This window comes from Populus alba, chromosome 2 (genome assembly GCF_005239225.2).
Source record: "Populus alba chromosome 2, ASM523922v2, whole genome shotgun sequence".
Classification (NCBI taxonomy): Eukaryota; Viridiplantae; Streptophyta; class Magnoliopsida; order Malpighiales; family Salicaceae; genus Populus; species Populus alba.
Window position 1 is genome coordinate 8,469,553 of NC_133285.1, and position 13,762 is coordinate 8,483,314.

The 13,762-nt window shown below is 35.0% G+C and overlaps 1 protein-coding gene and 1 pseudogene across 2 annotated transcripts; one reads left to right on the plus strand and one right to left on the minus strand.

Moving 5' to 3' along the window:
* On the plus strand, positions 1-5,004 carry LOC118057776 (ascorbate transporter, chloroplastic-like; annotated as a pseudogene).
* A 1,835-nt stretch (positions 5,005-6,839) lies between these two features.
* On the minus strand, positions 6,840-10,287 carry LOC118057777 (ATG8-interacting protein 2). 2 transcript variants are annotated; one of them, XR_012169238.1, is made up of 5 exons: positions 10,020-10,287; positions 8,590-9,410; positions 7,579-7,707; positions 7,302-7,461; positions 6,840-7,087 (listed from the first exon to the last, which is right to left on the minus strand). XR_012169238.1 is itself a non-coding variant. In XM_035070475.2 (4 exons), the coding sequence occupies exons 2-3, from the start codon at positions 9,388-9,390 to the stop codon at positions 7,603-7,605; spliced, it is 906 nt and encodes a 301-aa protein (XP_034926366.1). In that variant the 5' UTR covers positions 9,391-9,410; positions 10,020-10,287; the 3' UTR covers positions 7,125-7,461; positions 7,579-7,602. The 2 variants fall into 2 exon arrangements, 1 of the variants encoding a protein (XP_034926366.1); XM_035070475.2 differs by lacking the exon at positions 6,840-7,087 and having other exon boundaries at positions 7,125-7,461.
* Between the last annotated feature and the right edge of the window lie 3,475 nt (positions 10,288-13,762).

A 13,762-nucleotide genomic window follows, 5' to 3' on the forward strand; every position in this document is an offset into this window, starting at 1 on the left:
TTATTTGAGTTGAACTGTACCAGTTATTTATTGTAAGTGTTGAATCTGTTGTTTGAATGTGGCGACTTATTCAAATGCTAATTGTAGGTTAACATGAGCATTGCAATACTTCCTATGTCACAAGAGTTCAACTGGAACAGTGCGACAGTTGGTTTAATTCAGTCCTCATTTTTTGGGGGTTATCTACTGACTCAGGTATGCTCTGGAGAACCAACTATCTATAGATGCATTTTGACCAGGTCTTCAATGCATCAGCATGCACTTGTGGTTACAGTTATTTTTCACTTGCTTCAAAGTATATACCTATGTTTTGACATCTCAAGAACCAGTAATTGGAATTTTTCTCTCGTTCTTTATCTACCCTTAACTCTTCTTTATTGTGGCACATAGATTTTCGGAGGCATATGGGCAGATAAAATTAGTGGAAAGTTAGTGTTTGGTTTTGGTGTGGTTTGGTGGTCTATAGCTACAGTATTGACGCCTATTGCTGCAAAAATTGGACTTCCGTTTTTGCTTATTATGCGTGCTTTCATGGGGATTGGCGAGGTTGGTTTTATTTGTTTTCTTTTTGTCATTATAATTCTAGTTTAATAAGCTTTTTGATACTGCAGTAGGAAAACATGCTCAACAGAAATGATTTCAATCTCCATTTCCCTTATGAAATCTCAAACTTCTTCAGTTCACCTTCTCTATGTTTTGCTAAACTGTTTTAAGCTGATGTACTGATAATTTACCTCTTGATTTCCTTGGTGCTTTAGAAAAAGAAGGAAGAGTTTGATTTGATTTGCTTTGAATCAACCTATCTGCATTTGAAGGGGCAGATAGAGGATTTTCATCTTAATGGTGATCTACTTTGTTGTACAAGGTGTTGCTATGCCTGCCATGAATAACAGTCTTTCGAAGTGGATTCCAGTGTCTAAGAGAAGCAGATCACTTGCTCTAGTTTATAGTGGCATGTATCTTGGCTCTGTCACAGGATTGGCCATCTCTCCCATACTAATCCATACATTCGGGTGGCCATCTGTCTTCTACTCATTTGGCTCCCTCGGAGGTATTTGGTTTGCATTATGGATAAAAAAGGCAAGTCAATGCTTCTTTCAGCTGTTTTCAGTTGGAAATTCTAATTATATGTTTGGTAAAAGAAGTCACTAGAAAGAATATGAAAAAATAACAACACGAACTCACAGTTATATGTTTTACACTTTATGATGAATATCCAGCAGAACTATTTTGTCTGGCTAGATTGAATGGTCATTCGCATTAGACCAAAATAAACTCTAACTACATCATGATGTGATGTTGATTCTATGAAATGAACCAAGAAACCATCTGTTTCTGCTTCACATGCAACCTGAAACTTTTGAGAGAGGGCTCAACTGGTGATAGTACAAGTTGAAATATGAATACAATGGTTGTATATCATGTAACTTTTTATGGTAGTGACACTCCATGAAACTGAACCTTGAAAATTTTCTGTTGTTTTTATTAATTTTTATCCAGGCATATAGCTCACGAAAGGAAGATCCAGAGCTTAGTCCACGGGAAAGGAAGCTTATCTTAGGCAGCAGTGTATCAAAGGAACCTGTATCAGTCATTCCTTGGAAGTTGATATTATCAAAAGCGCCTGTTTGGGCGCTAATCATCTCTCACTTCTGTCATAATTGGGGAACCTTTGTTCTCTTAACGTGGATGCCTACATATTACAATCAGGTAATCGAGCCACTGTAAGATTACTGTACTTGTTTATACATGTGATTTCAGCTAATTTACAACAAGGACCTTAACATTATAAATTTATAATTACTCAGTCATCCCAACAGATAAAAAATTGCTTTCATACAAGTTAATTGTCATTGCCTTTTCTTTCTGTTACCATGTATTATTTAGACTCGCTAATGAACTTATTTGTATCTTTTTTTCTGTTTGTGATTGCTTTATCAGGTTTTGAAATTCATCTCACTGAGTCAGGCCTGCTATGTGTCTTGCCATGGTTGACCATGGCTGTTTTTGCAAATGTAGGAGGCTGGATTGCTGACACACTTGTGAGCAGAGGTCTATCTATAACAGCAGTTCGGAAGGCAAGGATTAAATAGTAGCTCTTGCTCTTAACAATGTTTAGGTACTATCAGGCTTTAATCACATTAATATATGCTTTGGGCACCGACTGATTGTCCAATGACAGTGAGAGGAATTTTAAGTTTCTAAGAACGTTTGTATTCTGTGTGTTATTCCGAGGATAAAAGGAGCAGTCTATAAACTGACATGCCACATACATCCAAACTGTTTGGGTTTTTCCCGAGTAGTGTTTTTTAATTTTCCTTAATGTCAGTATGGAGAGGTCATACTAATGTCTTTAATTTTATAGGTGGGTTTCTTTGCCAAATTAACATTTACTTACTATGTGGATTAAATATTAAGGATATGGATGTAGAATTGGACCTTTGCATATACACTCACAACAGAACTAAAAGTAAATATTTGGATTCTTCGGGTATTTCTTACCAGATGGAGTAAATAATTTGAGAGCTGTTAGTTTGATTAGATTTAACCAGCTCAAAGCAGTACTGATACAGGTAAAAGAACATGCATTCCACTTTTTTGCAATAATTTCTGCTGCCTGGTTTTCTTCAAGCCAAGTAATGGTTGCTCTTCAAAAATTTTTACTATCGCAGATCATGCAATCAATTGGTTTCTTAGGTCCAGCCTTCTTCCTTACACAACTCAGCCACGTCAGGACTCCTGCTATGGCTGTGCTCTCCATGGCATGCAGTCAGGTTCTTTCTAGATTGATGCCACCTTCACCAGTTTCACTCATCTTTTAATATTTGTTGTTTGTGACTATGACATGGATATCAAGACCTTCCGGTTCACTGTTGGATGAAAAATGGTGGTTTCTTGGTATTGTTTGCAAAGTGTTATCAATGAATTGCCTGCAAATCCTATCATGAGCTATATGAGTGATTTCAGTAGGAATAGTGTGAGTAATTTCAGGAAGAATAGTAGAACTGTACTATCCAACTCACCCTGCTTGCATGACTTGATACTGTCCAGGACTGGTTTTGTTTTAGCCACCTCCTTTTGTGCTGTGTTTCAAAGCTGGATTTTCTTTTTCATCTTCCATTTCTCCTTTTCCTATCAATTTTTTTAAGGCAAAACCATAAGCATCTCATGAACATCAGATCAAAGGGGGAAATCAAAAGAGATATTTTTTTCTGTATGCATGAGCACAAACAAACTTCAAGGCCTTGAAATACCACACAAGGGAGGCCAGGCACCCCCTGCATTTTATTTTCTTGGAATGAGATAAAAATGCTAAAAATATATAAATAAGTGGAGAAGAAAAAATTGAACTCACTGGTGAATTAAACATGTTCTAAGATGTCCAATATATGGCAATTATGTGCGCACATGACTGTGCTATTATGGCTTCCGCTAATGATATTAGTTAGCGGATGGAAGTTGTAAAATTAGATGGCCTTTTATTTCTTCAAAATCCTGGATGAATTCTTGGTATCCTTTGTTGATGACAGGGATCGGATGCATTCTCACAGTCTGGTCTCTATTCAAATCACCAAGATATTGGCCCCCGTTATGCTGTGAGTCATCTCAATCTTTTGTATGGCTACTTGGAGATCACCTTTAATTGTGATTTTCAAAACGTTTTGCCCCCTATGCTACTTGTTTATTGAAGATGGGATTTTACTTGTTTTCTAAAGGCCTGTTCTGTGTTTTTTTCCACGTCAGTAAAGAAAAACTACTGTCTTCATCTTTGTAGAAGTCGTCTATAAACTTGAAGAAATTAGTCAAAAGTGAGCTAATAAATTTCAATTACAGGGAGTTCTATTAGGACTCTCAAATACTGCAGGAGTGCTCGCAGGTGTCTTTGGTACTGCCGCAACTGGATACATACTCTAAAGAGGTAAAACACTATAAGCAAATTAACTCCTACCTTTTGTTCTGCTGCGGGGATTTTTACTTTCTTAATTTGTTGTTTCTTCTCAATTTCGTTTCCGCAGGTTCTTGGCCTGATGTGTTTAAGGTGGCTGTCGCACTTTATATCATAGGCACATTGGTCTGGAACTTTTTTTCAACTGGAGAGAAAGTTCTTGACTAGAATAATATAAGAATTGGGGGGAAGAAGCGATCTACATGAAGAATTGCAGTCTACTTTGCTGAGTAAAAAGAGAAAGGGGCACCAAAAAGGACAAATATAACACATATGTAAGTATAAAAACCCTGATTAATAATAGGATGCCCCAATGCATAAAATATTAGAGAATAATATAAATTATATCCTGTGACCTCACGTAATAATTTAAGCTATTGGATTGAGATGATTCTTTGACATGGTATCAGAGCCTTGATGACCAAGCGGTCACGAGTTCAAATCTCACCATCCCTATTTATTTGATAAAAATTAAGCACAAAGTAATGTGATCTTGTATAAGTTTCAAGCCCAAAGAGCTTTTACTTGAGGGGGTGTGTTAGAGAATAATATAAATCATATCATGCGACCTCACCTAACAGCTTAAGCTATTGGATTGAGATAGTTCTTTGACATAAAAGTTTTTCTACCATCCTTGAGGCCCTTAAATTGCTTCTCACTTGTTTCGGGGTTGGTTTAAAGACCTCTATGTGGGTTAGTGTTCATGCCTTTTTCTTTCCTTGTTCAATTATTTATTTATTTATTTATTGAAAACTGATTTCGTCGATTAACTCCCAATTAGTAACCGGGGCTGGTCTAGATTATGAAATTGGCAGGTCTTGTAATTATACTTGAAACCGGAAAGTCCATATTTATTGACGTTGGGTGGTTGGAAGATACTGGACTCGGCAAACTGTGAAATAATTTCTAATAATTATTGCCATAACGAACGTGATGATGTTCTACATTGCTATTGATTTTAGTTGGGCTTATATTAAGAAAAAATAAAACGGAAGGGGTTTAAATAGTGTCAAATAGTGAAATGATGATCTTGTGTTTCTCACCAAAAACATTTCGCCTTATTATTAGAGATAATAGAGTATTGTCATATTTTTTACACATTAGAATTACTTCCTCATGACAACAAAAAATATTGAACTAGTGTCTAGAGTCTATGGATACTATTAAGATTTTTTTATTTTTTAAAAGCATAATAAAATAACTCTTTTAAAATATAAAAAAAAACTTCAATAGGTATTAAATGAGTTTTTTTATCTTTTTATCGTGTTTTTTTGTTACTATCAAGTTGAATGGGAGATATTTTGTAATTAAATAAATGCAAATATTATTATAAAAATTGGTTGTTGATGCATTGCACACATCAGTGCGTGGGTTGATATCAAGCTATTCGAGCGGCGCATGCAAGATTGTTTGGTGGCCAAATAATGGCTTCCAAGATGTCTTTTGAATTATTTCAGTGGCCCTTTCATTCTTGAGCATCACGAGTGGTGTATGGATATTTGATTTGGTGCCGATGATTTTTTTCTCTCTCCTTGATTTTCATCCATAAACTTTCATGTTTTCAAAGCAGCCTCTTAGTATGTTTTTCCATCATATTTGGTTCATTTTTTTTATTATTGTTCATTTATTTGAAATGATTTATAGAATTGATTTTTTTCAATTTTATTTTACTTTTTTTTTTTATTTGTTAGATTTGGTCTCTATTCCGTTATTGTTATTTATTTATTTTTATTTTTTTAACTGAATTTATTTTTTAATTTTATCTCTTGATATTTTATTTTATTTTTATATCAAATTTGATCATTATTTTTTTTTTGTTATTTTTTTTACTTTGGTAAATTTTTTAGATTTTAATATTTTTTTAATTTTATTTTTCAACAATAAATTGGTTGGAAAATAAGCTTTTTGGTTGAATTGGATTTTAGAATTTCACAAGTTATAAATTTGGAAGATTAAGAACTTGTTTGGTATTGAGGTTGAATCTATTTTTCATTAAAATTTAATTTTTTTTTGTTTCAAATTAATTTTTATAGTGTTTTTAAATCGTTTTGATATACTGATATTAAAAATAAATTTTTTAAAAAAATTTATTTTTTTAATATATTATTAAATAAAAATAAATTTTAAAAATAATATTTATTATATTCTTGAAAACCATCAAACTTAGATTTAAGAGATTCATCTACATGGTTTAATCTGTCCCTCTCTTGTATCATTAAATATTTATTTAATTAAAAATTAAGTTTTATTATTTTATATTAGAAAAGATTTGACCGGCTACAGCGAAGCTTGAATGGAAGACGTTGTCTACCAACAATTTCACCAAAAAGAAAGAATTATAGAGCCAAAGCCGAACTAATAACATAGAGCACATGGACCGAATGACATGGTTTAACTGTTCTCCGTGCTATTTGCTCCTTTCCTTGTCTGGGGATGCTTTACCGCTACTTGCAGAGTAGAGTGCACATGACGTGTGTTTGGTATTGTTTGGTGCCTCTTGTTAGAATTCCTCGGGAATTGGCTCAGCTTGGACCCTTCTAGAAAGTTTCAATACTAACTACTGAAGTGGCCCGGACACAAGATTTTCTGGGGAAAAAAAATGGTCGAATAGAAAATTTATGATCCATGGAATTAGCTAGAGAATCAAAGTAGCATTCTTTTCAAAAAAAGAAAAAAAAATTCTCTTCTGTGCTTTGCAGAATCTGCCCAAATGATAGCTTGAGCATCTTTCACATTCTCTTTTGGTCGATCTTCTTTGTCGACAAAATAATTAGTGTCGACAAAGATGCGGTAATGTATGTGCAGATGTACTGGAGGAATACAGCTTTCGATCTTCTTGGTTACTCATCAAGATCTGACGAAGATCTTCAAATAATATTTTGGATAGTAAATATTTTTTTTTAAAATATTTTTTTTATTTAAAGATATATTCAAATAATATTTTTTAATATCTGCATTTCAAAACAATACAAACATTAAAAAACAATTTACAGCAGAGATAATATGTTCCTTTCGAATCTTCCAACCACGTAGCAGCAGCCGCCTTCGCATGCGATCTCTGAATGCACATGGTTTCAGTGACGCATCATAATTATCGATTTTTCTTTGAAATTCCTCGCATCTTTCAAGCAAAATTATTACCTTTTAAAAAAATAAAAAAAAACAAATGACTTATCAGTACAAGAAATGTAAATTTTTTGATCCAAATCCTCGTATTTTCTTAACAAACCAGGTCAAATATGTACAAATCCCATTAAAAATCCATATAAATCTCGCTGTGATGATAGATAGACTTCACTGTGGGTACAGCGGTTCAATTACAAATCCCATTAAAAATCCATATACATCTCTTTACCTCACTGTGGGCTGAAGTAGAGAGCAATTCTCTAAAGGGAACATCCGTGCCACCGCAAACTTCCACTGGCACAGAATTCATGGGTGTTTTAGATGCACAGTTAGTGCTCTACTACCTGCCAATCTTCAACGAAAAATGAATTCCCACAACGAGCCAGACACTGAAAAACCACCACCACAATTACAGAAGCACAACAACATCAAACTTTTAACATGTAGCCATGGAGCTCTGTCATGTGAAAATTTGGTCAACCACACAGAAAAATACAGTAATTTACCATCCTGACATTCTTGTCAATATCTTAGTTGTCACTTGAGGTACTTCCCCTGATAAAAGAACCGCGTCGATGGCCACCCACAATCACATCTTTAAGACGAGCTATTGGCCCCAATATCCTCCCACTTTTCTGCAAACAGAGCAATAGAAGTCAGACTTTTAGTGGAAACGACGAGTTCAAAAAGGAACTGGACATGGGGAAAGTGTTGTAATTGATAGATATTATCCATGCAGCAGAGTATGGCAGCAAACAAGGGGTAGGGATCATGAAGGTGACAACCATAACTTGATGTGCCGTCCATATGCAAAACGAGTAAATAAATTTATGCCTAGTGCTAAAATCTGCTCAAACACAATAGAAAGAAGTTACGCAGCAGTTTTAGTGCCAATTAAGTATTTACAACACTTGCACAAAGGTAAGGATAACAAGCATGATCTAGTGTGCAAATTTCAGAAGCTACCTATATGACTAGGAGTTACCAGAAGCTCAAGTGATTTTAGGCTGGAGTGCAACTCATTTACATGTAGAGCTTTAATCAATCCAGTATATGTAGCATCATGCTCTTCCATATCAGAGCTCAGGCAGCCAAAGTTTAAAAATAAAAAGGAAAGAATTATATTTATTAAAATGGAGGGAAGCATTAACAGGAGACTGTTATCAATTAATAATAACTTCTTGCAGTTGTTGGTATAAGTTGACTATTTGCATTTCATTTCTCTCCCCTTCTTCACCAGCACATTCCGCACGCTCTCTCTTTTCCCTCAAATGACATCTTTTTTCATAGTCTCCAAAACATCTTTAGAGATTACACATTAACCACCAGGGCTCTAAACTTCAACCCCAATAGATAATGCAAAAAAGATATGAGCTCCCAAAACCCAAGCAGATTCTACTATCATACTAATCACATGTAGAGCTAGATGTAAAGTTTTAAGCAAAATTTATATGCAAACAAAGTCTTGATCCATGGAAAAAAAATAAAAAGGGGATGGGGATGCGGGAAAAAAGCACCTCATTGTTGATGATAGCCTGCCACCTTTCTTGCTGCCAGCGCTGCCCAAGGATTACAATTCCCATCACAGCTGCTGCAACAAAAATGGACCAAAATGCATTTGCCTCTTTTGCATGAGCATGCAAGGAAGCCACCCTTCTCTTCCACCAAGCATCACAAGGAAGGCTGTCATCTTTGGCAGCTTTCAGTGAGGAAGGAACATCAGTAGGAAAATCTAAGACCTTTTCAGAAGGTTCGTTTACTTCAGGAATTCCAAGGTTCTCACCATATGTGGTTGATCCACCAAGTGTTGTTTCGCTGTGTGGAGAACCAAATGTCGCTGTACTGTATATACTTTGTTCCTTGTCACTGAAATCTTGCAGAGTTGAGCTTTCTTCAAATTCTTTACCATTTTTTCCCTTCACATCAAACAACTGCATCCCATGGAACTCTTCAGATTCATCCAATCCCTTGAGTGGCCAAATCTCTTCATTCTTGCAACTGGATCTCCCTCCTTCTTCTAAACCAAGATCAGGGGGGACATTCTTCCCTACTTGTGAATCAAGAATCTCACTGTTAACAGGTTCCAATGACAAATTCTCATGTTGACCTGGTGGAAGCACAAAATGACGAGACATGAATAAAGCCCGAGAAGTTTCATCCTCATCCTCATCCTCATCATTAGCCCTGCTGCTTTCGTAATCCTTCTGATCAACTTCTTTTGGACCAGGAGCAGCTGCATATGTTGATGCTGTAAGAGATACAACCTCCCAATCATTCCCACGAGAGGGATTCTCCTCCGCTTCGTTTTTACCCTCCATCTTCCACGTACACTATCTTCCTGAGTTCACATATACAGGAAAACATCGAGAAATACAATATTCTTTGATCAAATTATGCACCAAGTTAATTTAATAGCACCATAAAGCAGCCAGGAGACCAAGATATCAACCAAAAGCACAAAAAACAGGCCAAATAAAATATTTCAGCTCTATCATTAACCACTCGTTTTCTGTTCAGTTTCCTGAAAACACAAATTCAATCAATCTCCGGTGAATTAATTCACGAAAATACATGTGCAAGTCCCAATCGATGAGAACTTTAGTTAAAGCTGTGGTGATCAATAAAACTGACAAACCACGAACTCTACATATTATGAATAATTCATTTTCAATAAATCTAATAAAATCATTCCCTTCAATTAGTATCAACTTGATAAAAATGATTTCTATACTTAGAATCAAACTAGATAACGAAACAAAAACCTAACTCCACCATACGGAAAACGATAACTGTGCGCATGATAAACAACCAATCAGTCAAATAAAACAATTACAGATCCCAAACACAAGCTCGCAGACAATCAAAACACAGCCATCATCCATCGGAGAAAAACAACGGCTGAGATCTTTCGAGATGCAGACAACGAAAGTAGACATGGAGAACTCACAGATATATAATCGGACGAGATCTAGAGCGATATGGAGACCAAAACGGTGACGTTTTGCTGACGATGGTGGAAAATGCCTGGAGAGGAGTGCCGAGAGGGAGAAATGGGATTTTATTGTATTGTACTGGACTGTACTACTCTCGGGATGAGAACAAGTAAACCTGCAGTGGCCGGTTGTTTAGGAGGGTCGAGGAAATGGTTTTGACCGGCTGCAGTAGGTGAAGCGTGTTCTGTTGTGTGATTAGTGGATTCAAAGCTTATCTGCTCGCTTCCGTACAGTCAGGGAATCGTGATTCCTTGCTTGTGTCTAAACTTCTTTAAAATTAGCAAGCTAGCTTTGCGTGGGAGGGAGGGAAGGCATGTTTTTTACACGTCCGTTAAATCATGATTATCATGGAGTCAGGCAAAAAATAGTAAATATGATAAAATTATGTCAAAAATATATTAAACAAAATTTAAAAATTATATAAAAAGCAACTATTTAAATGCATATAAAATAAGTAAAAAAATCTATTTAAAGGAGTCTAAATAAAAAAAAATAAAAGATAAAAGTGATATTAACTTAAATCTAAATTAAATTTTTATTTTGAAAAAAAAAATATAAATTAAAAAAAAAGGCTAGTGTACGCCCAAGCAAGGGTCTACACATTTGGGCTCTGCTCTTATATTTTTAGTGGATGTCGTTCTCCCTAATTGTTTTTTGAAAATAAAATGTTAGGTTTTCATATTATGATCAATGTGGTGATTGGAAACCGAGAGTAAACTACTTTTTTATCTAGAAACTCATTTTGACTTAAAATATTTTAAAAAACTTGTTAAATCAATCAATAAACCCAAAAATCACCCCCAACAACCAAAATTAGTTGGAAATTAAAAATATTCTTGAGCTTAGATTTTTTTTATACACTCTCAATGTAAAAAAAAAAAAATTAAATAGAACTTCCTTATAATAGAGAACCAATTGACATAAAGATTTTCTATTTTGATGATCAAAATTAATGCTAGTATCATTTTTTATTTCTTTACCACTAAAATCTAGTAATCCTCTCTCTTTCTCATCTCAAAATATGGATTAGAAAAACCAAAATTAATTTTTTTTCTAAAAATTTAAAAATTAGAGGACCAGTTCTTATAATTAGCAAAGAATAGTGTATTCTCTCATGATATATGGACAACATTATTTAATGATCAATACTGTTTGTGATATACTATGTCTTGTTTTATTTGCATATTCTTAAGAATCCAAGGTGTTTTATCCAATGTTTTAAAATCTGGACCGGCCCGGCGGGTCGACCCGGGACCCGACCGACCCGGGCTTGAGACCAATCCGGGTGGAGGCAAAAACCCATTTGGGAATTGGCCCGGGGAAACCTGGTTGACCTGGCTGGTCAACCTGGGACCCGATCCACCCGGTCAAACCCGGGTGAGACCCAGTCAATTTGTTTTTATATTGTCAATTATTAAACAACATCGTTTTAGCTTTTTAAAAGGCCAAAACGCTAAAAACTGAAGACAAGAAGAACAAAGCAATATCAGTTCCAAAACTTACAATTTGCAAACCTAATTGAACCCAGCTAACCGCAGAGAACTTCTTGACAAAGGAGCAGAGGTCTTCCCGCTTCTTCCTGTCGCTGCCATTACCTCTTCTCTTCCTTCAACCTTCGTGTCCTGGCCTGCTGCACCTGTTGCCTCTTCCGGGTAGTATTGCAACTACTATTTTTTTCATTCTTTTTGTCTCATATCGTTGCTAAGCCAAAAAGAAGAAAGCTTTAGATTTAATCCATCCTAACTCTTATCTAAGGATTTGAAGCTGGCGAAGTAGTAGAAGTCGTCTCATATCACTATTAAGCTGCTCTTTTTGCATAATGTTTTAAGTGCACAGACAACCTGTAAACCAGTACCTATGTAACCTTGGAAGAGAAATCTTAGGCATTACAATGAGTTTTAGCTTCAAATACTATCAAATAAAAGGACATGAAGCTTAAGTTTCCAGCTAGACTTTTTGGCAGTTGGCCATGCGAATGCGAGTTAGTGTTTACCATTTTCTGTATGGCTCACTTAATTGAATAATTATCTGTAGTGTTTTTTTTTTTTTGGGTTGACCCGGGTCAACCCATCTGACCCGTGACCCGATCACTTGACTAGGTCAATGACCGGGTTGAGTTTCAAAACTATGATTTTATCAGATTTTAAAATTAAATTAGGGACAGTTTAATAAAATAGAGTTTAAATTTATAGTATAAAAAGAAAAAAGAAAAAAACAAAAGGGCCTTTCTCCAATTCGCATGAAAAATTAGGATTTTACGTTTATGCCATGACTACCACTTTCTTGGTAATAAGATATTCTTGGTCAGTTTCTAATCATGTGTCTTCGATTTTTGAGTCTTTGACAACTCTCTAGTATTCAAATATTCAATAAAAGAAATTTACAATTTTATCACCATTACAATAAAAAAATCGAAAAAATTTGCACTTATGCCACTGTATAATAATATAATAATAATACACTTATCACCATTAAAACACTATTTATTTTTAGTATCTGTATAATAATAATATAATAATAATAATGTATCATATACAATGCATCGGGTTGTGATTTGGATTGGAATTGAAAATATAAAATATGCAATATGAATATAAGGGGAGTAGATTCGTCCGTGAGAAAAGACAAATATACTGTATCATGGATATATTATGAAAAGGACCCGAGAGGGACCCATGCTTTTACAACATATCTCTTTAAAAGAAAGATCAATTCTCTGTGATCTTCGTATCAAGTTACATATTTTTATTTTTTTTTATTTACATGGGTGTTCGGGCCAGCTTGCGTGCACCACGACTAATTTCACGGCTCATTAAACATCCTGCAAACCCAGTGAACATGTAAGGCACCGCGGGGGTGACAGGCGTGCACGATAAAGTTTGAACCCAGGATACAGAGGAAGGGAACAAGTCCCTTCAACCACTGGACCAAGATCTCAAGTGCATGAAGTTACATATTTTAAGTGGATTATAATTTATTTCTTATGTTTTTTTATAGATTTCTAGTAATTAATGCAATTTTTGGAGATATAATTTGTTTGCTGACACCCAAAATCATGTTAAAGAAAATTCAACTCTACAAATCAGATAAAAATAGTTAATTTAAATGGGTTACTCAACTGATCAGGTTTTTTATTTGTTTTATAATAGTCACGAGTTTGAATCCCTTCAAGATAATTAAAGGCTTATATAGTTATTAAATTTAAAATTTGTGAAATTAATCTAGATGCATACAAACTGGTCGGATATCCATATTAATAATAATAAATAAATAAATAAAAGAATAGTTAGTCTAGAAAACAAAAATCTATATATAAAAGGGCAAAATGCCTTGTTAAATAACAGGTCTTTCCTGGAAGAAACGTTTCCAGTCTCCATACAACGGTGGTGGGTCTTGTGAAAGCAGAGCATTCTATTTTTCTGTGGCTCAGGGGAAGTATTCAATCTGTTTCTTGGAAAGGGAAGCGAATATATTCGTTGCCAACGGGAAAGGGAAGCGAAATTAAGGCCCTTTTCAAGTCCTGACGCCAGTTAATCGTGTGGTTCATCTTTGATTTTTCCGATGCCCTTGACCTTGCTTGGCTTGTTCTTCAAACAAGGACTTGAAAAGGGCCTTGATTTAGCTTCCCTGTGCGATTGGCAACAAATATATTTGGTCGTTTGCCAGAAAAACAGATTGAATACTTCCCCTGAGCCAC

Excerpts from the sequence above, each read along its gene's own strand:
- LOC118057777 (XM_035070475.2), bottom strand. The coding sequence starts at position 9,390 with ATGGAGGGTAAAAACGAAGCGGAGGAGAATCCCTCTCGTGGGAATGAT. Across the intron at positions 7,708-8,589 it reads AGGCTATCATCAACAATGAG|AAAAGTGGGAGGATATTGGG; the intron begins GTGCTTTTTTCC and ends CTCTGTTTGCAG.